The sequence below is a fragment of the Barbatula barbatula genome (genome assembly GCF_947034865.1).
Source record: "Barbatula barbatula genome assembly, chromosome: 24".
Lineage (NCBI taxonomy): Eukaryota > Metazoa > Chordata > Actinopteri > Cypriniformes > Nemacheilidae > Barbatula > Barbatula barbatula.
Window position 1 is genome coordinate 5,890,607 of NC_136787.1, and position 25,081 is coordinate 5,915,687.

The 25,081-nt window shown below is 39.2% G+C and overlaps 1 protein-coding gene across 1 annotated transcript in view; it reads left to right on the forward strand.

Moving 5' to 3' along the window:
• exd3 (exonuclease 3'-5' domain containing 3) overlaps positions 1-25,081 on the forward strand; it is a 36,441-nt gene that overhangs the window by 4,036 nt on the left and 7,324 nt on the right. Inside the window, exons 3-18 of the mRNA XM_079448386.1 lie at positions 519-583; positions 3,091-3,435; positions 4,059-4,112; positions 4,203-4,342; positions 4,462-4,568; positions 4,679-4,752; positions 5,137-5,175; positions 5,750-5,916; positions 5,997-6,147; positions 6,266-6,464; positions 6,568-6,677; positions 6,924-7,101; positions 7,533-7,696; positions 7,786-7,989; positions 8,299-8,352; positions 8,446-8,577. Of these exons, the coding sequence (XP_079304512.1) occupies positions 519-583; positions 3,091-3,435; positions 4,059-4,112; positions 4,203-4,342; positions 4,462-4,568; positions 4,679-4,752; positions 5,137-5,175; positions 5,750-5,916; positions 5,997-6,147; positions 6,266-6,464; positions 6,568-6,677; positions 6,924-7,101; positions 7,533-7,696; positions 7,786-7,989; positions 8,299-8,352; positions 8,446-8,577 (2,183 nt within the window). The remainder of the gene's footprint in view (positions 1-518; positions 584-3,090; positions 3,436-4,058; positions 4,113-4,202; positions 4,343-4,461; positions 4,569-4,678; positions 4,753-5,136; positions 5,176-5,749; positions 5,917-5,996; positions 6,148-6,265; positions 6,465-6,567; positions 6,678-6,923; positions 7,102-7,532; positions 7,697-7,785; positions 7,990-8,298; positions 8,353-8,445; positions 8,578-25,081) is intronic.

The following is a 25,081-nucleotide window of genomic DNA, read 5'->3' on the forward strand; positions in this document are numbered from 1 at the left end:
TAGTTCACACACTTTTTCCTACTATGTAAGTCAATGGGGGGGGGAAATCTGTCCGGTCACAACAAGCATTCTTCCAAATATCTTTCTCGGTGTTCATGAGAACAAATACAATTATACAGATTTGGAACATCTTGAAGGAGAGTAAATGATGACAACATTTTAATTTTTGGGTGAAGTATCCCTTTAAGATAGCATCTGGTCTTTAAAGGCACCGTATCCTGTTTCTCACGGAACCATGGCATGTTGCGGAAGTTGACTGAAAGGATGAAGTTTGTCAGACAGGTTTTAAATTCCCCTGTTATCACAATTTCATTTGATGCTTCTCGTGACACAGAAATTGAAAATATTCCAGATTGTCTTCTGTAAAATAGTTGATGTTGGATTCGATAAGCCATGTTCGACTCCCGCTTGAGTCACTTTCCATCACTCTTACTTAATAAAGAGGAGAAAAGGCCAAAAATGAGAACGTAGATAAAAGCGCGTTGATTTGACGAACAGGAAGTGTGTTTGTGCTGCAGGTGTTGACCTGGTTGGTCTGCAGGAGCACCTCTGTGGCCTGTGGAACAGGAAAGAGCAGGAGGAGGTAAGAAACTCATGTCATTAAAGTCTCTTCAAAAGCAGTATGTGTGCGACACCGAGAGAATATAGAGCATACTTGCTGTTTAGAAAAAAACTTGAAATGGGTTGATTTAATGCACAATTGACCATAATTGGTCATAATTAGTTTAGCAAAATATATGGATTTTCAAAATCTCACTTTACTGTGGTAAAAGTGCATTGACAATAATACGTTACTTTTCAGATGTTATGTGATGTAATTTTTTCATTAACCTTTTGATCTAAATGCAAAATAAATTTTAGATTTATTTATTTTACAATGGATTTTTTAATGCAATAATGTTTCCGAAACTGTTGATTTGGAGCAAATAATTTAAAAGATGTAAATGAACGTAAAATTCTTTAAAAAGCTGACTGAAAATATGACAAGAGCACATTTTTAATGTGAAAATAAAAAAAATCACTTTTTTAAATTTATGATTTAAAATAAGTAAATACATTGTTAATTTTCATAGTCATGCAACAGTTCTATAGGTACATTTGTTTATTGGTTATTTCAGTAATTAGTAATTTAATAGATTTGTTGAGTTAAGAATTTTTCGACATTTTTGAATAACAGTTATGAAGAGTAAGTGATGCTAAAGTTAAACAGTAGTCTTTATTCATATTACATTTTCAGATTAATGTGTATATTTACATAATGTACCAGTCAAAAGTTTGGATTTAAGGTTAAATCGCTGTATTTTCCACATACGGTGCATGTTTGCATCTCCTCTTTACCCCGCCTCTCTGAAACTCGCATATTTTTTACAAATGTCATCGCTCTACAAAGAGGTGTGCTATGATTGGCCAGTTAACCAGTGCGTAGTGATTACTAGGTTAAGTACTGCAAGCGTGTAACGGAAATGTAACGCCTCTTACCATATCTGGAACATCAGGTTCCAAAGCAATTGTGCTGACAGGTACACCCACCTTACTTGCATAAACATTTGGGCGTTCTTTGTCAAATTATACCACGAGTTCAAAAACACGATAGTATCTAAGAATTTTCTGCAGTTTGCTAAAGTAAATACTATTCTAAAGTAATTTATGTGGACAAATATACCACCATTGTATCATAAAAAAGGAAACTTTAGGTAGTGTAAAAATGATATGGCCCTTATTTAGCCATCTGCATGTAACATGAATGTCTTTTGTCAGTTACCTGCCTTTTCTTGATGAACTGCACTTGCATAATTTGCAAATGATGACAACCGACAATTTAAACTTGTACTCCTACTGTTTGGGCTGTGCTACCAAACCTTAAACCCCTTTAGCTCCAGTGCTATGTGCAAAAAAAGTCTGCATTAATTTACTGCATTCTGTATGCTACTACAGTGCACTGAGGGCAGTCACTCTTTTCCTGTTGGTTCTATGCATTGCTGCTAAATGTAACCTTCCAGTTGATCTGTGAAATAATTTCCATTTGTTTTATTAATAAGGGATATTGGAAGTAAATTCGGTCTGGGTAATTACAAATACTTTTATTTTAGTAGTCACACAGCAAGAAAAATTTAATTTGTATAGAAATGCATAAGATGCATCGAGAATTGTTTTATCATCGCATCGCAGACCTACTGATGGCCTTAAAGTCAAATCAGAGGGTCTTCGATGTCTGGAATGAATTCCTGAGCCTATAATGTAACAATAATATAATAAGATAACCTTGTTTGAAATGGGTTTGGCTTAAAGACAATTTTGGTTTCATCTATACTACTAGGTGACTGGTTTAAATCGAATTGCATTACTAAAAAGAGACTAAAATACAATTTTCATTGACTAAAACTAGAGTAAATGTCGTCGACTAGAACTGGACGAAAATAGTCATGAATAATTGACTTAAATGAGAGTAAAATGCTCAGACTTATAGTCGACTGAAACTTAACTAGACTAAAAGAGTATGAACGTGACTAAAACGGATAAAAACTAAAAAGACAGCTTGACACAAAGACTTGACTAAAACTCAAATTAAAACAGGCAAAAACCACATTAGTTACACGAGGCGTTTCAGGCAGGTCTGGGTGAGCATTCGCTTTTAGATAGATTGCATCTTGAGTTATGACACTTACATTTTTGTAATTTTACGTGTCTAATACAAACATGGGCAGCTTGCATCACACCAAAGACACAGAAAAAAACACGTAGTGCGCCATATGACCCCTTTAACACTGTACAACCAAATGCTTAGAATGAGGACTTTAATTTGTTACGTTTTTTATTATTTTTATTTTTCAATATGATGGGTTATAAAGATTGATTATATTACGGTTTTGATTGTCTGATTGACCTCTGGATATATTTTGTCTATTGCTAATGAAAGTAACTGCAGATTTATCAATAATTTAATAGTTTATATTGGACACGTATTATTTATATTATTCACCTTGAGATTAAGGTCATTCAACATTTTTCAATGATTCAAGGGTCTCCAGACAGAACTGTATAAATATTGAGTAATGGCCCATCTGAAAAGCCCTTCTCGTCTTCCCTCAGCTGCGGCAGGTGTTAGCAGAAAGCTTCTCTCAGATGAAGGAGCCTCTAGCTGGGCTGCTGGATGTGCTGGAGATCTGTTTTGCCACCCAGAAGAACAAATCTACCACCCTGCTCCAGTTCATCCTCACAGAGTTCATGCGCTGGAAGACAAATCCCAAGGCCAGTTTAAAATGTCTTGGGGATGGAGAGAGGCTGCGTTTACAGCAGCAGGCCTTAGGGCTCCTGACGGACTCACAGCCGGGGTATATGGATCCCCTGCTGACCATCTACCAGCTGAGCTCACTGGAGAAACCGCTGTTGATAGAGCATGTGTCCTTCCTACATGGCTGCTGCTGTTACAAAGAGGTGTGTGGGGTCATCTTCAGGTATTACAAGCGGATTCACAGAATTTGCTTTGAAAACATAATTCTATATTATATAGCGATGTAGACCGTTGTATTGGCCTTGCCTGTGAATAGCCAATCTTTGACACCCAAGATTCCGATTTCATATAATTTAATAAATGTTTGACAAAATGAATGTTCATTTAATCGAATAAATTTAACATACAGGTATATGTTATATAGTGTAATTTACATGATGGATATTTGGATGAATATTAAATGTCATGGTCACATTTTACCCGCAAAATCACGGGAAAAGCAAAGACATATTTGCTTTAAAAAAAAGCGTATTTTCTTTGCCCATTAATGTGTTTTGCATTTGCATTAGGGACAAGTGTTTCTAAGAGAATCATGTTTGACATCTTGAAAGCAAGATTTCATGAGAATCACCGAAATATGTTTAATGCGTTACTATATCAATAATATATATTAATTATATTGAATTTTGCATTATGCTTACATAGGAACTAAAGACGCATCAAGAATAATTATTTAAGTGAAGTAATGACATTATCAATATTTAACAATACCAATCTAAGTATAAGTACAAGTACACCGTGTGTATCTGGTTGTGTTTTATAACAGGCGCTGGTGTTCAGTGTCAAAGTTGATCTTCAGAAAGATCTTGACATGGAAAAGGTAAGATCAGCCCTCACAATATGATTAATAAATAACCTTAAAAAGAGCCCAGTTCATCTCAGTTTCCCTGTTCGCTGTTCCTCCTGATAGATGTGTGTGCCTCTCATTCTCCTGGACAAACTACCTCTCGCAGAGATGTATGTACGCGGCCACTCAAACCTTCAGCAACGGCTGGTCAGGATGCTGGATTCCTGGTGTGGTCCAGACTTTAACATTCAGACACTTCTCAGGTGAACAGGTGCATTCTCTATAAAATGATGTTTTACAAGTCCTTACTCGTTTATCACACCAGGAACCCTATGTATTGTTTTATCCCTAATGGTTTTAAGTGAGTGTTGTTTGGTTGCAGTCAGTACCCACAGCTGGTTCTCTCCAAGCATCAGACGGATCAGATTCAGCCCAAACTCCTCAGCAAACACGTCTTCAGGCTGATGGAAAAATTCTGCATCGACCATAGTAAGTCACATTGTGTGCCTTAGCGCCATGTTTTTCACCATTCATATGGTGCTTTGTAAATACCTGCAAATGGAATTTTTACCTTACAAACATGTCTCCTTGAACTGAAGGTATGGGCCTAAATTCAGTCTACAAGAGAAAGCTGGACTCACTGAGATTTCTCATGTACAAGACATTCGGGGAGGTGAGAACTCCGGTTTCCTATTTTTATGTGTATTTCACAGCTTGATACCATTCTGTTTTTAAAAACTTGTCTTATGTAACGGCTTTCATTGTACTTTGTATTATAACTCGACATTACTTTTGGTTTCATGTGAAGTATGTAACATTACAAAGGTATAATACATTATAAACGCAGGCGAATATTGTCATTATAAGATTATATCTTCATTAACAAAAGTTGGCACCTCTTGTTCAGTCTGATTTTCTTTTTTGATGTAAGGGCATGTTCTGTTTCTGTGAGTGTTACATGATGACCATAATGCACACTTTATTGTGATGTTGGCTTATTCTATCATTTTAATGTCTTTTTGTGGTGACATTCTTTCTCTTTGTATTGATCTTACAGAAATCAATGGCTGAAGACAACTGGAGAGATCATGTTCAGGTAGCTATATTTCAACACATAAAAGGGACGGTTCATCCAAAAATTATGTCATGAATTACTCAGCCTGTAGATGTTCCAAACATGTAAAAATATCTTTGTTGAACACAAAGATATTTGGAAAAATGTTAGCAAGTGACATTTCTGGGGCATCATTGAGTACCATATTATGTTTCTTGGGTCTGATCCATTCCTTTCAAGTCAAACAAACCAGCGCGCCTTTACCTGATGCTTAGTGAGTGTAGGTTGTGTAGAAATAAATCCGAAATGCTCAATTCAACTACATCTAATATCGATTCATGAGTTGAGTATTTGCGCCAATCTGAAAAGCCTTCAAAACTACCCGCAAACTGGTTAGTGATTTGATATCATTACCACAACATCCAAGGACTCACAGACCCCCTCACTTTCAAAAGCTCATCGCGTCTAGACGAATCACAATAATAACCCATTAAGGATCCAAAACGGATCCAAACATTTCCCCAAAAGGGGGCAAGTTGGCATCCCTGCCCTAGTACCGTTCCCTCTAATAAACATGTGTTGATTTTGATTTGAATGTGGCTGTGTTTGATCTTAGGCAATGGTTGAAGGTAACACAGAGCTGCAGGTTCAGTTGGTGCAGCTGTTGGTTAAACATTGCAGCCTCCAGACGGCTGCCCAGTGGGCCGTGCATTACGCCATACCCAGAAACAGGCTTCCCATCGGGGTGTGGGACAAGATTCAAAGCCTCTCTCCCGAGCAGCTGTAAGTATTAAATTAAAGGATTCGTACACTGATATACACTGACCCTCACAATCACAAATATTTGTGTATTTCTGTCACAGAGAGATTAATTCTGTGAGCGCCCCATCTGAGTCCTGGATGCCCCCTCGGTCTGATCAACAAAAATACTACCAGCTCCCCCTGGCCAGAGGAAACATCCACTTTGTAGAGACATTAGATGGACTTGAGCGTTGCAAAGAGGCGGTCTTAAAGGTAAAGATGACCTGTGTTCGAATGATAAAAACACTGAATATATGGCTTAGGTCATTTGAACAAAGTCTTTATTCATTTTAAGTTCAAGAAACGTTATTTCCTGCTTATTCCTCTTCAGGGTGGCTTTATGGTGGGACTGGACATGGAATGGAGAGCTAGTTTTGGCGCCGTATCCTCTCAGCGTGTGGCTCTGATCCAGATGGCTGTGCAGGGACAGGTGTTTCTTTTGGACCTGTGTGCTCATGACATCAGTCAGCACAGTGCCACTGTGGACTTTATCAGAGCGCTGCTTTCACACAAGAACATCCTCAAACTGGGTGAGCAGCCCTTAGGGTCTTTTTCTATTTGTTGATTTGCATTTCAAAAAGACAGTTTAAATGTTATGCTGATTTGCTTGCATGTTTATATCTTTGTGTTTAGGTTACGGGATGTCTGGGGACTTGAGAAGTCTGGTCAGCACCTGGCCTGAGCTTAAGGAGGAACCTTTAAAGATGGAGGGCGTTCTGGATCTTCTCCACGTCCATCAGGAGGTGCTGCCAATAAATGTTCAACAACAGCTAAACACATGTAGCATAGCTAATGGTCCTGTCTGTTTAGCTCACAGAAAATATAATATGCCCTTTGGAATGCATTTTGCTTCCATTGTTTGACATAAAGTGATGTTTAGGAGTGAGAACATTCACTAAGGCTTAATATGCACTGCCATCGGGTTAAAGTTTCAATAATACACTGTGATGTTATTGGTTAATATTGTTTTATCATTGCTGACTCCTCAGCTTCAGCGCTGTTGGTTGGGCCGTAGAGGCCGTCGCTCAGTGGAGGTTTGTGAGGGTCCGGCAGAGAAGGGTCTGAGTCTGCTGGTGCAACAGGTGCTGGGAAAACCATTGAATAAAATCGAGCAGCTTTCCAACTGGGAACGCCGACCACTCCGGACCAGCCAACTCCGTTATGCAGGTGATCACAATTCTTTCAGAGCAGGTGGCACATGGAGTGGGCCTATGTTCATAAAGATTTTTTCTTAACTTGTGTTTGCTTTTTATGCCTGTTGAAAAATGTTTCTTGTTTTAGGGCGAAAAAGTAGCCATAAATTATAGTTTAATTGCAATAACACACTGTAACTTATGCCACAAGTGGAGGCATCATTCCAACGTCGTGCAAACCTTTGCTAAGACATTATGCTACTGACGAAAAAAAAAAACAATGGCATACAACTTTCAGTGGACTGCAGCAGATCAGGCTATACAAAACCGAACGGAGAAAAAATGACATAATATAGATTCACTGAATTATTCATTGAAATATGATTCTTTTAAAATGTAAGAATAAAATCAGTTGTTTAAATGATGTATTCTCCTTTAACATTCTATGTTTCCCCATCTCTCTAGCCGCTGATGCATACTGTCTACTAGACGTCTACCTCACCCTCTCAAAGGACCCAAAGGGCTATGGATTACCAGAGGACTTCAGCACCCTCCCCTCCACCCAAACATCCAAGCGTCGTGAAGAAAAGAAACCCAGAGACAAGATCAATAAAGCTAAGAGAAGAGAGGTATGTCTGCCTGCCGATTCACCTCTGATTGGAAAAATATCAAATTCAATCTTCATAAATGATGTTAAAGGGTTTTGTTCAATCATCAGGCTCGGCAAAAGGAGTATATCCCTCACTTTATGGTGGATGAGTGCATCAAGGTGAATACTGATTACCAAGGGCCCACCATTACCCCACAGGAGCTAAGGGTGGTCTGCGATAACATGCTACAGGGTCTGGGCCGTTACCTGCGCTGTGTGGGGGTGGACGTTAAGATGCTGGAAAACACAGATGATCATAAAGTAGCAGCAGAGGTGAGAACTAGACACTTGCTGCTTATGTCATTGAGTCCCATCAGAGATACGCAAAATATTTACACTGGATGAGATTCAGATATAGTCCTCAGGTGATTCAGATCTTATTTAAAGGAATTGTTTGCTATTAATCTCTGTGGACCTCCAATACATGTGGCGTCCCCCAAAGCTCGATTCTAAGGCCTCCTAAATATCAATGTTATCGTATCTTTGCTCCCTCTTTGATTCTTAGATCTTGAATCTTTGGATCTTTGTTTGAGTAGTCATTTAAGCAATGCCTATATCACTGTGTTTTGTTACATGTTGCAGCTGGCCCGTGTCGATGGTCGTGTCATCCTCACGGCAGGTCAACCCTACCAATCTGTAAGTCTGTTTTGAAGACCGATATACATAGAACAAATCTCCTGCATTGGGTTTTTGTTTGTTCTTGTAATGTATGAGTATGTTTTTGTGTAGCTCAGGTCACAAGTCGCAGAGGGCCACTGTCTGACACTTGACTGCTCAGAAAAAGCACGTGACCAGGCCGTGCGTGTTCTCAGACACTTCCATGTCTACCTCACCCCTGCGGACATCTTCAGTCGGTGTCAGGTCAGTGCTGTGTGTCTGTAAATAGGTGTATATGTGTTTCTTATGACTTATCATAAGAAACATCATTGGTAATTTAATTGTCTGTAATCTATCATTAAATCCCAGAGATTTATAGCATACAACTATGAGCAATTTAGTTATTTGCTATAAGTTAAGAGTTTAGACCGAATAGAGTGTTCAGGTGGGTGGATGGGAAACAAGACTGATGGAAAGAGAAAGAACAGTGCAAGAAAGGGCAGGTAGAGAGATACAGAGAGAGATAACATGAAGGAAAACTAAATAAAGGGACAGACTAGGGTGTGAGACACACAGAGAGATGCAGGACTGATAGTTGCATGACTCATTCCTCCTGTAATACCTGATCTCCATTAGAGCTGCACCTCCGGCTCCATCACAGGTCCACAGGTACTTTATTACCCATATTTAATAGAGCGTATTGGCAAAATTTAGTATTTTTTCTGTTGTCATATTCCTACGTGTGAATTTTTTCTAACATAAGTGTAATGTCAACCGTGTTGTTTTTTTCGTTGGGTCACGTAACCATATAAAATACTACAATTTCAAACATGCCATATTGTAAATAAGACTTGACAAACGGTGACAAAGATTTTCCTAGAGAAAGATTTCCTCACGAACGCTTTTGTAGGTCCTCTGATAACATACTGTATGCTTAAACTACTGTGTATCAGAAACAACGCCATATGGGTTTGAAAAAGGTAAGTGATGACAAAAATATGAATTATACCTATACATCATTATGGTTTATATAATACTGTTGGGCTGTAAACAGTGCATCATAACAACTTTCAGTGACTTTGGAGAATTGCACGGCATCAAATACAACACACCTCATACAAGTCATATCCACCAGTTTCTACCACACCTTAAGTCACTGTGAAAAGAGAACTTTGCCATTGGACAATGTCAGACACGAGTCGTTTTAACTAAACAAGGGAGCTGCTCTTCTCCAAATGTGAAAATTTTTGACCACTTACCTTTCCTGAGTGGGTGGCCTCAGGCTCCTGTCCTGATCTGTTGCATTCCACCATTTGTTGCCCGAGGTCTCAGCCACCAACACGTGTTTGCACTCTGTGCGCACCTCTGAACAAACTGTACTGGTGTACAAGATTCAGTCCCCCTGAGAATCCAGTACTGCCATTTGGACCCTTGCTCAGACAGCCCCGTTATATATCTAAAGTGTCTGTTAACACTGTCTGGGTCTCCTAAACTCATATTTTGTGTATACATTTATATGTTAATTAAGCAAAAGAGGAAACACCAAATAAACGACTAATTCGACTGATAGCATCATTTATTTTAAAAAGAAAATATTGCACACAATAATACAATAGTATCATAATAATAACCTAGTTTACAGAATGATACGAAAATTTTTTATTTGACCTAAACACACACACACATAAAATCTGTAATGAAAATCAAGGTTATTCCCAAATTCATGTAGAAATATTACTGTTGTATTGATTAAAAGTGAATATGAACTTGTTTTCTTTGCAGTGTTTAAAATCTAAGAACATACAGAGCATCTTTTCTGTTATTTTGACCGGTTTCTCCAGTTTTCATTTTCTGCAAATAAATGCAAATATGAGCAATATTTTTACTTGAGATTTCGGGGGAAGAATTATTGTTGGATGTTCACAGAAAAAAACAAAAATTTTCATTTTACCCAATCGCATACCTATAAATAGTACATTTTAGAAAAACTGAAAATAATTTAAAAAAATGGTCTGAACAAACAAATAGACTAACCCATAGATACAACACTTTTCAGTCACAGCATTTCAAGAGTGCTTATATAAGCTTTAGCATACTGGAACGTACTGTCGTAATTATGTATTACATCATTTAAAAAAGCACAAATTCATGTATTTGCATGATAAAGACTCCCATCAGGCACTGAAAAATGACCCAAAACAATTCCTTTTGAAAGAACGGCGGTACAGCGCGGCAGGGGTTTGAAGCTTGGAATCGGAGAGAAATGTTGAAATATGAAGGTGAGGTTGAATGAAGGAATGTGTGATAGCAGGAAGAGGGTGGAGACGGTTGAAAAGGCAGTTTTGAAGGTGCACCCCAGGGCTGGTACTGTATGTGGTAGCCCACCCATGCTAAGTTAACCCTTTTGTTATCTGATTGTAAAGTCCTTTTATTAACAGTGGCTGGCCGACTCGCCCCCCGTCTCTGTTGAGAGGCATTCTGAAGCCCCTCTGAGCCCCCTGTGTGGCCCATTGATACTCATTGCCAATCATTAACCTCTCCCCTGCTCGTCCCACCATAATCCTCTCTCTCTCTCTCTCTCTGGCTTTCAATATATCTGTCTCTGTTTTTTCCACACTGCTTCATCAATGCCTCTTCCAGTGAATTCCTCTCTGTCCACACCGGGTTTAAGCCAGGCTCAGTGTTTAGTTGAGTTCAAATCAGTGTCACCACATTGACGAGACTGCTAAATGGATTAGCGCTCGGATCCAGATGTTTTCTGTCGGGGGGATTGAACAGGTTTATAACTGGTATTAACTTCCATTTTGGGCTGTCTGGTCACATCTGGTGGGTGATCGTAAAGGTGTGAATCGGGCACAAAAGTTTTTTTATATCCCAAAGTTAAAAAAAAGTGTCTTCCTTTTCTGTGAAATTTGAGCGTTGCGACTTGGCAGATGTTGTTTAAGCTCAAATGGCTATATAACTCACTAACTATATTTAAAGAAGTGAAATTCTCCTCTAAATGAAGAGCCAATGGAAACTTTTGCTCAAGTCGAACAAGCTGAGCTCAGATTTGACAAGTCTGCAATCAAAGTTCAATATTTATGACGATTTCAATATAAACTCAAGTATTTCTTATCAGATTTACCTAAATTTTACTTAAGCATTCATTTAATTTAGGTATCAACTTAAACACAACTATGGAGATCGCCATCGCATCTCTTTAGCTAACATTTGCACATTCATTGCACATGAATATACAAATTCTTTCATCATTTATTCACCCTCATGCCATTTTTAAGACTTTCTTGTTTCTGCAGACTATAAAGGAAGATATTTTGAAAGGTTTGTAACCAAGCAACTTTGGCCCCAATTGACTTTTATTGAATGGACACAAAACCACTGACACATTTCTCAAAATATCTACTTTTGTGCTCCACAAAAAAAACGAGTCATATACAGGTTTTGCACGACATTAGGTTGAATAAACGATGACAGATTTTTTTGGGGGTGGGTGAACTATCCCTTTACTCTCTCAACACAATATTCCTCCAGTGTTTATGCATGTTTTGGGGATTTCATTACCTTTTACTTTAGTGTATCTTTTTTTTTACCAAGCACCGCAAATATTTTTATCAAAGGGTTTAAGGTTTCTTCTCTGACACCCGGAAACAGTCATCCAACACCACGTTCTTTGTAGAACACCACTCCTTTAACTGGTATCCGGTTATGCATATTACCGCATTACTGCTGTAATATCATTTTCTCTCATACCATTCCATGTGACAAGCATTTGGACCTGCAGGGCCAGTTTTTGGCGGGGATCAAGTGCTCTGCTTTCACTCTGAAAAACTCACGCTTATGATGCCCCGCAGATGGCATCCAATTCACGGAGGCTAAATTTCTGCGTTTTCTCATAACGATCTTCTACGGCGGCATCAGCTGACTGCCAACACCTTTTTAGATGTGAAACTGGAGTGCCACAGACAGTTGCGCTACTGCAGGATTTCCCACGAGGCGCTGTGGGGAGGGGGAGCTTTGGGGTTGAAGAGGAACCAAAATAACGTGAGAAGATATAAAGACGTAGAGGAAGAGAGGAGTGTGAAATTAGAGTTTCGGTGTCTTTGATCTGCAAAATACTGAGAAAAAGAGAAGAATGTGAAACGGCAGGAGAATGGTGAAGTTGCAGTGCAGCAAATACATTTTTTATGAAATGCTCATAACATGCTGATTATTAATACTATTTATATCATTAATCCTAAATGTAGATGCAAGACGTTAAGGTTTGTAATCCTTCACAAACCTATAGAAAACAGGAAACTGACTGAGCGCTAAAACGACTTTATAAGACTACTAATGCATTATCGTTTACTTAAGCATTACAGTCAAATTTTCCATTTATTTACCTGCTTTTCGTCTGCAGGCCTTTATATGAGCCGAATCTTTGGCGGGATATATAGAAAATAAAATTTTACCTTCAAGGGAGGCGGGGGGTTTTGTTGGAGGGGCGGGGCGTCCCCCTAAGGTAATGGTAGGGGAAACACTGGATCCTATTGTGTTTGCGGCCTGAAAATAAAAGCAGCACTTGAATGTTTGCTTTGGATAGTTCACTTAAAAATGAAAATTCTGTCATTGATTCACCCTCGTGTTGTTTTCCCATACAACTTACGCTCATGCATGGAAAATATTTAACCTAGTTTGGCTACCAATTTTCTTTTAATGAAAGTGAATGTTGACCAGGGTTGTCTCTGGTCCCCATCCTCTTCCATTGATAAATGATAAATCCGTCGTATAAATATTTCTTTCTCAGCATTAAGTTAGAAGGTTATTTGAATTACATGTTATTCAAAACCTCTATATGACCGTTTCTTCTGTAAAACACAAAATAAGATATTTTGAGAAATGTCTCAGTTGTTATGTGTCCATAATGCAAGTGAATGGAGGCCAGTGTTGTTCGGTGACCAAGATACTTAAAAATATCTTCTTTTGTGTTCTGCAGAACAAACTCATACAGGTTTGGAATGACACGAGGGGAAATAAATGATGAAAGAATAACATTTTTAGGTGAACCATTCCCTGTTTTCAATGTCTTTCCCTCTTTAAAAATCCAGTTTCATTCAAATGTATGTAAAATGGTTTGCAAGTGCACTTTCGTTTAGACTTGTAGAGAAGAAAAACGGTTTAGGTTGAGTGCAAAAACAGGCATGTTGACTTTGCTGTTGTCCTGTGGCTGTATTCTGACCCTGGCCTGTAGGATATAAAGGAAAGTGAAAAGAAGGGAAGAGCCAGAGAGAGTTTGAAGAGTCGAGAGCAGGGAGACATTCCTCAGACATGCCAAGACATTCCGAGGGAAACCATCCCAAATATTTCCCACTGTGTGTGTGTGTGTATGAGCTATGACTCCTGTTCCTGAGGCCACTTTTTAGACATACTAACTGACAAGCTGTCTGCACCGGAGAAGAGCCTGAAGTGTGTGTGTGGGAAAGTGCAAGTGAGAAAGTCAATGTGAGAATAATTGAATCTGTACGTGTTGGAATGACTGGGAGGGGGGGGGCGGAAAAGGTCACATCAAGTACGTCTTTTAAAAGCCACAGGATTCTTGTTCGATTTTTGTTTTCTTTTCCACCTTTTTTTTAAGAAAAAATCCAGGCGGTTCCTGTGTTGCTTGTTGCAAAGGTTTGTATGACTAATGGCACAAGTTTGCAGGTTAAACCTTTCAAGCATAGGGGTCGCTATAGTGGCTAGAGAGACATTTCTAAGTTAAGTTTGATGGAAAATTTGCTGTAAATACTTGCATCAATCATTTGTGGACACTAGTGCATCATGCTATGCACTTTACTTAGTGGCAAGCCAATGCATGTGTAGCTGTGTGTAAAGATGTGAAAAATTGGCCACAGTGACACAGCATTTGTCACTGAAATTGAAGCTTTTACAAACATTCTCCAAAGTGAGACTGGGTTCTTTGACCAACAAATAGGGGCATTTCACAATTTGTGGATGTTTTTCATTCTATTTTTGTTTGTCAGAAAGTGGGTGGTCTCATTGGATGGCCATTTAATTTTCATTGCTGTAGTGTGGGCTATGAAAACAGAGGCTTTGGGATACAATGATGCATGTTTTGTCATGTGATCCTTCAGCACAAAGCAAGGCCATAAATGATTACAAGGAATTACAAAACAGCATGTCATTTTTACCTCGATTACTTGATTTATCATATTTCATATGTATGGTTTGAAGCAGTCCAGTATTTAGCCATATTTGTGTTTGTACAAGATTCCCAGTGTACATTCTCACTCACATGATAGTTTATAGTCGTGTTACCCGCAGCAAGAAACACCACCGTAATATCCGTCCATTAACATTGATCCTACAAACACCAAAAAACTCCAACCCCGAAAACCTCCATCAAACTCCAACCCTCAAAAACCCCAATCCAACTCCAACCCCAATAAACTCCATCAAATTCCAACCCCGAAAACCTCCATCAAACTCCATCAACCTCCATCAAACTCCAACCCCTATAACCTCCATCAAACTCCAACCCCTATAACCTCCAACCCCTATAACCTCCATCAAACTCCAACCCCTATAACCTCCATCAAACTCCAACCCCTATAACCTCCATCAAACTCCAACCCCTATAACCTCCATCAAACTCCAACCCCTATAAACTCCATCAAACTCCAACCCCTATAAACTCCATCAAACTCCAACCCCTATAAACTCCATCAAACTCCAACCCCTATAAACTCCATCAAACTCCAACCCCGAAAACCTCCATCAAACTCCAACCCCTATAAACTCCATCAAACTCCAACCCCGAAAACCTCCATCAAACTCCAACCCCTATAAACTCCATCAAATATTTTGGTAATGTGATACTTAACCAGATATAATACCACTAACCTGAATATTTTAGCAATTCCATTATTTAGTTCTTCCTGTCATCGCAGTCAGGAATGTCGGTGTGTCTCTAGAGTCAGACCTTAGCTTCAGTAGTCATGTCAAAGCAATAACTAAATCAGCATATTATCATCTGAAAAATATTGCAAGAATTAGATGCTTTGTTTCCAGTCAAGACTTAGAGAAACTTGAGCATGCTTTCATCACCAGCAGGGTGGATTATTGTAATGGACTCCTTACTGGCCTCCCCAAAAAGACCATAAGACAGATGCAGCTCATACAGAACCCTGCGGCAAGGATTCTGAGCAGAACCAGAAAATATGATCATATCACACCAGTCCTCAGGTCTTTAAAATCTATCCTATATGTAACTGGTAGCCAGTTTAAAGTTTTATTACTGGTTTATAAATCGTTCAATGGCCTAAGACCTCAATACATTGCAGATATGCTCATTGAATACAGACCCAAAAGAACACTCAGGTCATTAGGATCGCATCAGCTAGAAATACCAAGGGTTCTCCAAGCAAGGAGAGTCTGCATTTAGCTATTATGCCAGCCGCAGCTGGAACCAGCTTCCAGAAGAGATCAGATGTGCTCCCACAGTAGCCACATTCAAATCAAGACTCAAAACACATCTGTTTAACTTTGCATTTAATGAATGTGCCTCTGACCGTCCCACTGTTTGTGCTGAGCTTAATTTATTTTCTATTCTAAACTATTTTATTTTTTTATTCTTAACTGGTTAAATTTTATTTTCCTTATTTCTTCACTGTTTTATCAAATGGATATTTTTAATTTCTTCTATGAAAAGCACTTTGAATTACCATGGTGTATGAAATGTGCTATACAAATAAACTTGCCTTGCCTTGCCTTGCATGATCCATAGTATCTTATCACAGCTTTCGAGCTTGACTAAACAACACAATTCATTTCCTTAATCTTAGAAATTGAACCTAGAAAAAGCTGGATGTGGGTTTTCAGTTTTTTGTGCAATATACACCAGACGGTCTCCAAACAGACTGTGGGCAATCTGTGGGAGTGTGTCTGAAGGTGAGAGAAGGTCTGGTCTTGTGCCATTTACCGTGCATGTGCTGTCGAAATCTAAACTCAATGTGAATTTTCAAGATTATTTTAAACCTTTTTTTGCTTGTGAAACATTGTGGTTCGTCAAACCTGTCAACACTTTCACACCTGGGAGGAGCTCTGCTCTGCAGTGCAGAGGAACGCAAACTTGGTGGTCCGTTATAGGTGAGAATCAGTGGGAACTTGGCTATGTGATATAATCATAACATCCTGTACATGTGAAAGACGCGTTATAAAAATTTAATTTATTAGCATCAAAATATCAATTTGCTCTCGTAAGTGAAATCTTCACAACATTTCAGTTGCGAGAAGTCGCGCGGGGTCATCTGTGCGCGCGCATGTTTCCGAGCGAGTGTGTATAATAGAAGCATATTTCCTGTTGGCACCCCTGGTTGTTCTCACTCTCTGGGTCCGCGATTAGCTGGGGTGAGGAATCCGTAGCACCCAGCAGCTGGAATGTCCTGTTTGTCTAGTTGTGTTTGTGCTTTCATGGCTCTGTGTTTTGATTGGCCCGGTTGGCATTGGTGTGTATGTGTGTGGGACTGTAAGGCAGTGTTTGATATGAGCCATTGTGTCGGAGCCAGGCCGCTTCCTGCTTCTGCTGAGAGAAAGAGTGTCCCTTACATGGGATTTTCCTAAATATATAATTAAATTGTGCGTAATTTCCGTATTTTCCGCAGCGCTCTCGGCGGACTCTGTCTGTGTTGAAGGGTATTAAAGGAATATTGTGGAATGTGTTTGTGTGTAAGGAAGTTTGTTTCTCATCTATGGCTTGTTGTTGATTACCAAATGCAGTTTAATGGACAATAAGGCGTATTAACAATAATGCAAACTGAAAATGACTAAACTGAAACGTAGACTAAAGGCAAAAAGTCATTTATTGGCGCTGCTGTCCTTCTGAAACTTGATTTTAATTTTTTTTCTCTTCTATAAATCATAATTATTATTATAAGTCACCCTTTGTTTGTCACTGGGTTGTACAAATATCTAACCTAGGAAAAGTAAGCAATAAAAAAATGTTTTCCATTTCCTGAAATTTGGACATCCAAGTTTGTAAGTGGTGTTGCCCATGCTAGGGTGAATGTTGGGGGATGATTTGTCCCCCCAAGCCCCCCAAAGCTTTTCAACATGCAACAAATGAGGCAAAATACGAATTAATAACAATTGTATAATGCTCAAAACATAAATAATTGATCATAAACTGAAAAACAAACAAACATGATGCTATGTGTTGCTTAAAGTCCCTCAGTACAAATTAATTATGTTGCTATGTGGTTGCTAAGGAATTGCTAAATCAGGGTGTTCTGGGTTGGTTGGCCAATAAGCAAGTCTAATAAATAATTAAATATATATATATATATATATATATATATATATATATATATGTATCAGCGCTGCTCGAGGAATAATTATATATACACACCAACACACACCAACACACACCAACACACACACACACACACCAACACACACACACACACACACCAACACTCACACACCAACACACATTTTCACAAATATTATATTTTTTTACCAGTTGAAAATAGCAATCTGAATAGAAAAGTACTTGCATGCTTCACCTAAACAAGCCGCATGCACCAAGCTCGGTTAATTGCTCGAGCATTGCAAAAGCAGCGCTAATAAAAAAAACTATATAAATATTGCATATATTAAAAAGCACTGCAAGTCACTTTGTATAAATGTATATGGCTTTTTATTTACTTTATGACAATGGTACAGGACAGGTTTTGTTCAATGACTAATCCTAAGTATGACTTGCCTTAGCAAGCACCACTTACAACATGTCAATGCTGGTGAATATCTGTGAGAGAGACAAAAACAAAAGAAAGGGGATAAGGTGAACGTTAAAGACACGAAGAAAGTGCGCATATTCTTCCCGAGCGAGTAGGAGAGGGTAAATGATTGACAGATCTTTTTAAGAAAGAGATAGGAATGGAATGAGAGCCAGATGAAATGAGCTCTTCCTCTCACCGCTCTCTGGTTGAGAGCATTCCTGAGTGGCGATGATGTCATGAGAACTGGCCCCGGGCAGACAGGCCTGCTTATATTCCTCAAAGAGGAGGGGCTGCACTCTCTCACCTCTCGGAAAGAGAAAACCATATATCACTTCCATACGGCGCACAAATGTGTGCGTTGGGATAGATGCTCGGATCCAGACACAAACACAGTCTGTGTTTTTAGACTTGTGACGCGTTGTGTGGGGCTGTTAACGTAGACCTTGGCATTAGTGAAAATTTAAATGCAACATGTGTCAGAAATAATGAGAATTTAGACTAACTTTAATGTAGGTTACATTTGCTGAAGATGTCATGGTCCTCAAGATGTTCCCTTTTTTTCTTTACTTTGTGTAATGTATGTAATATTAAATCTAATATTACATGTATATTACATAAATAATATAATTTAACATCTCTGTCTGCCCTCTTGAATTTATTTATCAATGAGCTCCTTGCAATGCAATGCATGCTTGGATTATCTAGACGATGCCGTCTAAAATAACATTATACACATTATACAAGAAAACATTACACACAGGGTTCCAACGCGTTTTGGAAATGTATGGATTTTATTTGATCGTTTTCAATGTCTGGATTAGTATGGAAAAAAGAAAATTAAGTATGGAGGAAATATCCAGACTATGGCCCTATTCGGTTTTCCAAAATATCAAATTAAGAATTTCTGATAACAAATGTATTTTAATGAAGTTTGGAGCATGTTTACAGCGCTGCCAAAAGATCGGCGCTTGACCAAATCTGCTGGTGGACTGTTTGCGCTCCCAATTTGACATGTTCGACGCCCCTCAACATTTAACCTGATGGCCGATTGTAAGATTGTAATTCCAATAATGCAAACTACAAAATTCTGAAACGAGACAAAAACATGACCAGACCTTCATCGGTTCATCTTACACTGCATGGCTTTGACTCGGGTACGTTCATAGGTTGTGTTAAGCCTATTAAAACGATATTATTTGCAAATATTTCAAGTATATCAAGGAATTCTTGTTCTTTAATTCTCTTTCTATATTATTTTAACTATTTTAAATAACAAACAAGGGTCTGCAACTTTTGTAATTTGACGTCTAATGTCTGTAGCTACACAAAAAGTAAAAGGAATAGCGCTTACATTTGTCTTTCCAAACGCAAATGCTCTTGAAAGATTGATTGTATTTCAATTTGACAATATTTGTATAAAAATATCAACTGACCATGTGTTTGCTCATCACTGAGAAACATAAGACAGACATGGTTTGAGCTGTTGTTATCTAATTTGCACTCCAATTGTTTTAAAATGCAAATAAGTAGCCCAAGAAAATACATATTTTTGTGTTTTTTTGGACCTCTGTATGTCTAAATTCATGCATACGGCCCGGATTGAACGTTGTCAACGAGGCCAAGTACATCATTAATTTATATATCACTTTTTATATTTGTTTTTATAATCTGTTGCTGTGGGATGAATGTTTACAGTTATTTAATTTGACAGAAATATTAACATTGCATTAAATTACAATAAAATATACATGAAGATTCCTCATTTAAGCTACCAAATCACATTGCTTTCTTCTTTTCTTTTGTTCTTTGATTAACATTAGTGACAGGAGCCACAGCAGCAGGTTTAAGAACGCGGTCCCTTTAAGAGCTGCCGCTCTAAGCAGGTCTAATGCGCTTCCTATTTTCACTACTCTTTGCATTCATTTAAGACTTCAATTAACTCTTGGAAGACTGCTTGGAACATTTGCCATATTCTTGTGTGGTTTTGTTCATCCAAGCACTAAAGAGAAGTTACCACTGGTGCGCTGTCTGACAGAAACTGACGCAGCCTTTAGCCCATGCGTGCACCAGACGGGACCGCTGTCGCGTTGAGCCGTGTATGGACGTGTCACTGCAACCCTTTCAAATCGCTTAAATAGTTTGAAGGCCTTTATATGAATTTGTGCGTGTTTATATAATGTAACCCATATATACATGTATATCTTTTTTTCAAGGTACGATACGGATTTGACCAAAATCGTTGTAATTCTCTGTACTTGGCAAGACACTGTTACACTCTAGTAGTTACATATGTGAATGTGTTTGATGGGCATTTTTACAAGTTGTACTTGGAGGTTGCTCAATGCAGTCATTCTTATGAATGGAGTGCGTGCATCATGTGTGTCTATGATTTACCGTGAAATGGAGACCGACTCTCACCATGTGTGTATTTCTGTCAGCTTTTCCATCCCAAGAATTTATCTTCGAGTTTCCATGTTATCTCAGACTGTAGAGTTATGTTTTTTACAGGCTGTCGTTCAAACAAAATAGTTTTCTTTGTTGTCTTTCATGAGCTAACATTCGAAAAATAACACGGCATGCCTCGAAAGTTCAAGGCTACGTGCCTTGTTCCCTGTAGCTCTGCAGACTGAGATGCTTTTGCCAGTTTTACTGCATTACTTCTGTGCTTTGGTCAAGCAGCTAAATGGACTTTAGTTGGTCATCTAGATTAGGCGGCGGTCATCCTACTGGTTCTCTTATCCTGAACAAGTTGATTTCATGTAATTGTATTTTAGAAATGAAATGATGCAAAAAACTAAGGAATAAAGGGAAAGTATTTGAACTCGACTCACAATTAATAATCTTCAAACAACCTTTTCTGTACATACATCTTGCATACATAGAATAAAGGATATTTAGGGTTTAATTAAACCTTCTGTAAAGTAAATGAATAGAAATGACAAAGTCTACCTGAAAATAAACATTTGTCATCATTTATGCCCCCTCATGTTTTTTTAAAACCTTTATACGACTCTTTCGTCTGTAGATCGCAAAAGACGATATTTTGAGAAATGTCTCTGTGGCTTTCTGTTCATACAATAGGGGGTTCAGCGTTGTTCGGTTACCAGACTTCAAATATCTTCTTTTGTGTTCTGCAGAAGTAAGAAAGTCATACAGGTTAAAAAATGACTAGCGCTCTAGAGCAAAGTCTAATATTACATTGTTGCATTGCATGCTAAAGTAGGTAAAGCAAATGTCCTGGGTCAAGACTGGTTTCCATTACCCTGGTTTTATGCACATTTTGATGTTTCATCAGAAACGAGTGGTGGAAGCACCAAATTTAGAAATAAAAAACGTTAATTTGCTACATTTTTTATGCTCGCATGAGGTGGTTTTTTTTTAGGGAGATGGAAACTAATTTGCAGAATAAATTCCTCCAAAAAGTAATGTACTGTAACTGCACCATGAGTCGACGTAACCTGACTAACCAGAGTACTGATCTTGTTACACAGCATCCTGAAATGTTGTTGTGGTCAATCTTAAATGCCTGAGCAAAGTATTTCTGTATTTGCCTCAAATAACTTTCTTGAGCAAGCAGACAACTCACAATAAATGCTATTATTATATTCAATATATTTATATTTGTATTATATATATATTCATTTTAGTTAGCTTTAGCAATTTTGGTATATGCTTTTGTGACTTATTTTTATTTTCTATGTTGCTATTTAAGATTAATTCATTTTTATTTTGGTTTCGTTTTTGTTTATTATTATATGTTCCTGGTTTAAACAGAAAATTCAGTTTATTTCAGACATTTTAATTTTTCTAATAATGTTAAAGTGAATATTTGATTTGATTTGAAAGAACAGGAACCTTTTTTTAAAGTTTTTATTTTCATAAACTAAAATAACCTTGGTGGCTTCTCTTACTTTTCTTACTTATATTTAGCACCAGTTTATTAGGAAGTGACAGTTGACTAGTTGGATGGACAACAGTGCTTATGCGAAGGAATATCTCATAAAACATGTGAGAATAAGCTAAATTAGCTTCGGATGGAAACCCGGCTTATTATTCTTTGCCCAAAGAAGAGTTTCTCATGTTAGTAGGGGTTGTGTATGGTGTACGTCTGTTGCATCTAGTGGCATGCCTTCTAGAGTACATGGGATTGTTGTTGCTCTTGTGATGGATTCTGTTTGCATGGCTAGTCTGTGCACTTGCAGATACTGTTGAGACCGTGAAAACAGGACCCCCGTCGAATCCTGTCACTTCAGCATGAGAGCTATAACAGCCCCGGAACCCCACTGCTAGTGTATGTTTGTTTCTGTGCGTGTTAATGAGGGAAGGACGGGTGATGCATAATGTGTTTATGTTGGTTTAGTGTGTGCGAGCTTGATGTTGAAAATATTTTATATTTGTATCAAAGCTGCACACATGCATTGTTTTTCGCGCTTTAACATAACAAGTCATGCTTTAAAAGTGTATGAATTTCTTTTGTAATGCATCTCTAAATATCAAATAAAGTGGGGGGTTTTATCGCACTTTACATGCCAAACATAAGGTTTCGTACTGTCAAACAAATGATGGATTGGTAGACAATGGCCTGTTTTTAAAAGTAACAAAGCAAAATTTCCTCAGAAGTGACACAATTTATTTACATATATCACTTAGTTTGATTTTGCAATCTAATGCAATGATTTTCATATATTTAAAGCATCCGAAAGTGTCTATGTACTATTCGGGGCCACCCCTCTCTGAGTCCAGCTTGGGAATGGGGGTCAACAGAGGCTGGCAGTGCTTCCTCTGTGTCTGATTCAGTTGATGTTATCAAGGGTTGGAAGTCTGTTTGCTTTGGGAGTGCTGGGCAGTTAGGGTGGGAAGGGTCGAGGAGCAGCCCCCCCGTGGGACAGCCGAGGTATACGGATACTGAGGTCAGCCTCTCTGGCTTGGGAAAAGGCCGGGAGAGCTAGGGCTACTGTACTACATTGAACAAAAATGGAACGGAAAGCTGGCCAAATTCAGACAAGAGATGCATGCTTTCCCCATCTCTCTTTCCTCCCCTCCTTTAGACTTGAACAAGGAAAGTTGGTTTTCTCACAGGAAACACTTTACTGCAGCCCCGGTGCTTGCGTATAAGGAGGAGGAGGAGGCGCCTTGGTTAACCTCATCTGTTTCACCTTTGCTGGATAAAAGGAATTCCCCAGTCATATCACCTGAAGTAAGCTGGGATATGTTCATTACCTGCCTGGACGTCCACTACCACATTTGATCTCAAGGTTTCGGAGGACGGGGACATAGACTGCCACCAAGCTACAGTGTAAGAGCAGTGGCCGAAAGAACATGAATCAAAGCGATAAAATCTTTTTTTCTTTTCTGAATCCCCCTAACCTATACCCCTGCAAGTTCCAGATTGGTCAGGTTTCGTACCTGTCTGCATCCGTCTGATTAAACCCTCCCCATGGGAGGTATTTCTCGTTTTCTTTCTCACCGTTTTTTCTCAAGTCTTTTCTTCGCTGTCTATTTTGGTGAGTCGGGCCGGTCCAGCCGGTTCCCACAGAGTGGTTCCCATGGTTATCGGCGAGTAGATAGCGTCAGGGATGGCGGATGATTGGGACTGAGGGGGTTGTGTTGTTTGACAGAGACCGGGAAAGACGACTCTGCAACTGGGAGATAGCAGTTCTGTTTAACGGAGAATGAGTGGGGGGTCGGGGAAGCTAGCTGGGGTTACTGGGGTCCAGCTCTCAGATATCAGTGGAGATCAGGGGGCAAATAGAGCTCGAGTTGGGGGGTGATGGTGGACTGAGGTGGGGCGGAGCAATAGAGTTGCGGGGGCACTCAGAGAGGGACAAATTCAGTTCCCACACTCATAATGACTGTGTCACAGGAGTCTGAAAAGGGACAGCCTATGGCCCTGGGGAATTTAGCAGGACTGATCAGAACGCAAGAGTGGGAGGGGTGGCGTGGGCTGCCGATGGGGTCTGTGACACAGGAACTCTCTCAGGACTTTTTAGGCTTCACCTCTTCGCTTTCACACCCGAGGTGAACCCCGATCCCAACCCCCAGTGCTCCTTTACCTCCACATTTCCACTTCATCTACCCCTGTTTCTGTCCCTTTCCCCCAGGCTTTTGTTCACCATCTTGTCCCATTTCCTCCCTTGTTCTTCTTTCTCTCTCACACTACTTTTTGTCCACCCCTGCTGCCATCTCAAAGCTCTCTGGTTTTGTCCTTTTCTTGTGGACACCAACACTCAGAGATGGACTCTTTGAAGTCGGCTTTCTCCTCTCAGGCTCTCATGTCTTATCCAGCATCATTAGCACTTGACCTCTGTCCCCTCACGCCCTTTCATTTCACTTTATCTCCCCCTCACTGTGTGTGTGTGTGTGCGCGCGATTATCTTTGTGAGAAGATCAAGCTCATTTGGTCTCATTTGCACTCTAATTCCACGGCACAATGAGCCTTTCATCTTCGGAAAACTGTTTTCCGGACTTTGATACTGTCTGCACCTTTGGGTCCCTTTGACGTTGCTACCTGATACCCCTTTACCACTGAAATGGTGCTGTTTATCTGGGTCTTAACCAATTGTTTCTGCACCTACAAGGATGTGCCATTTATTTTTTGTGTTCTTTTCTGACGTTGGACCTTACAGGGTAGAGTTCTTAATATTCTATGTAAGTACTGGAAGATATATATTCCGGGATAGCCAGGTTTCAGAAACGGCAGGTTTTCAAACGGTTGACCCACCTTGTCGTCTGAAAGTTTTTCGTCAGTCTGCTGAGACCCAGTTGTGGTGCCCGGTGGAGTGGGCCGGGCACCAGTTAACCCACATCTTTCTCAGGCCTTTAAGGCTGCCATAGTCAATATTTACAGTTGGGAATGAATAACAAAGACTTCACAATAGCATTCCAAACATGCTTAAGTGTGTCGGTTAAAGACAGCGAGTGAGAAAATAAAGAGAGGTGTGAAATGTAGCATGAGGTTTGCGCAACAGAATCTGGTGGCGCTCCCATGACAAGACATCAGGAAACAG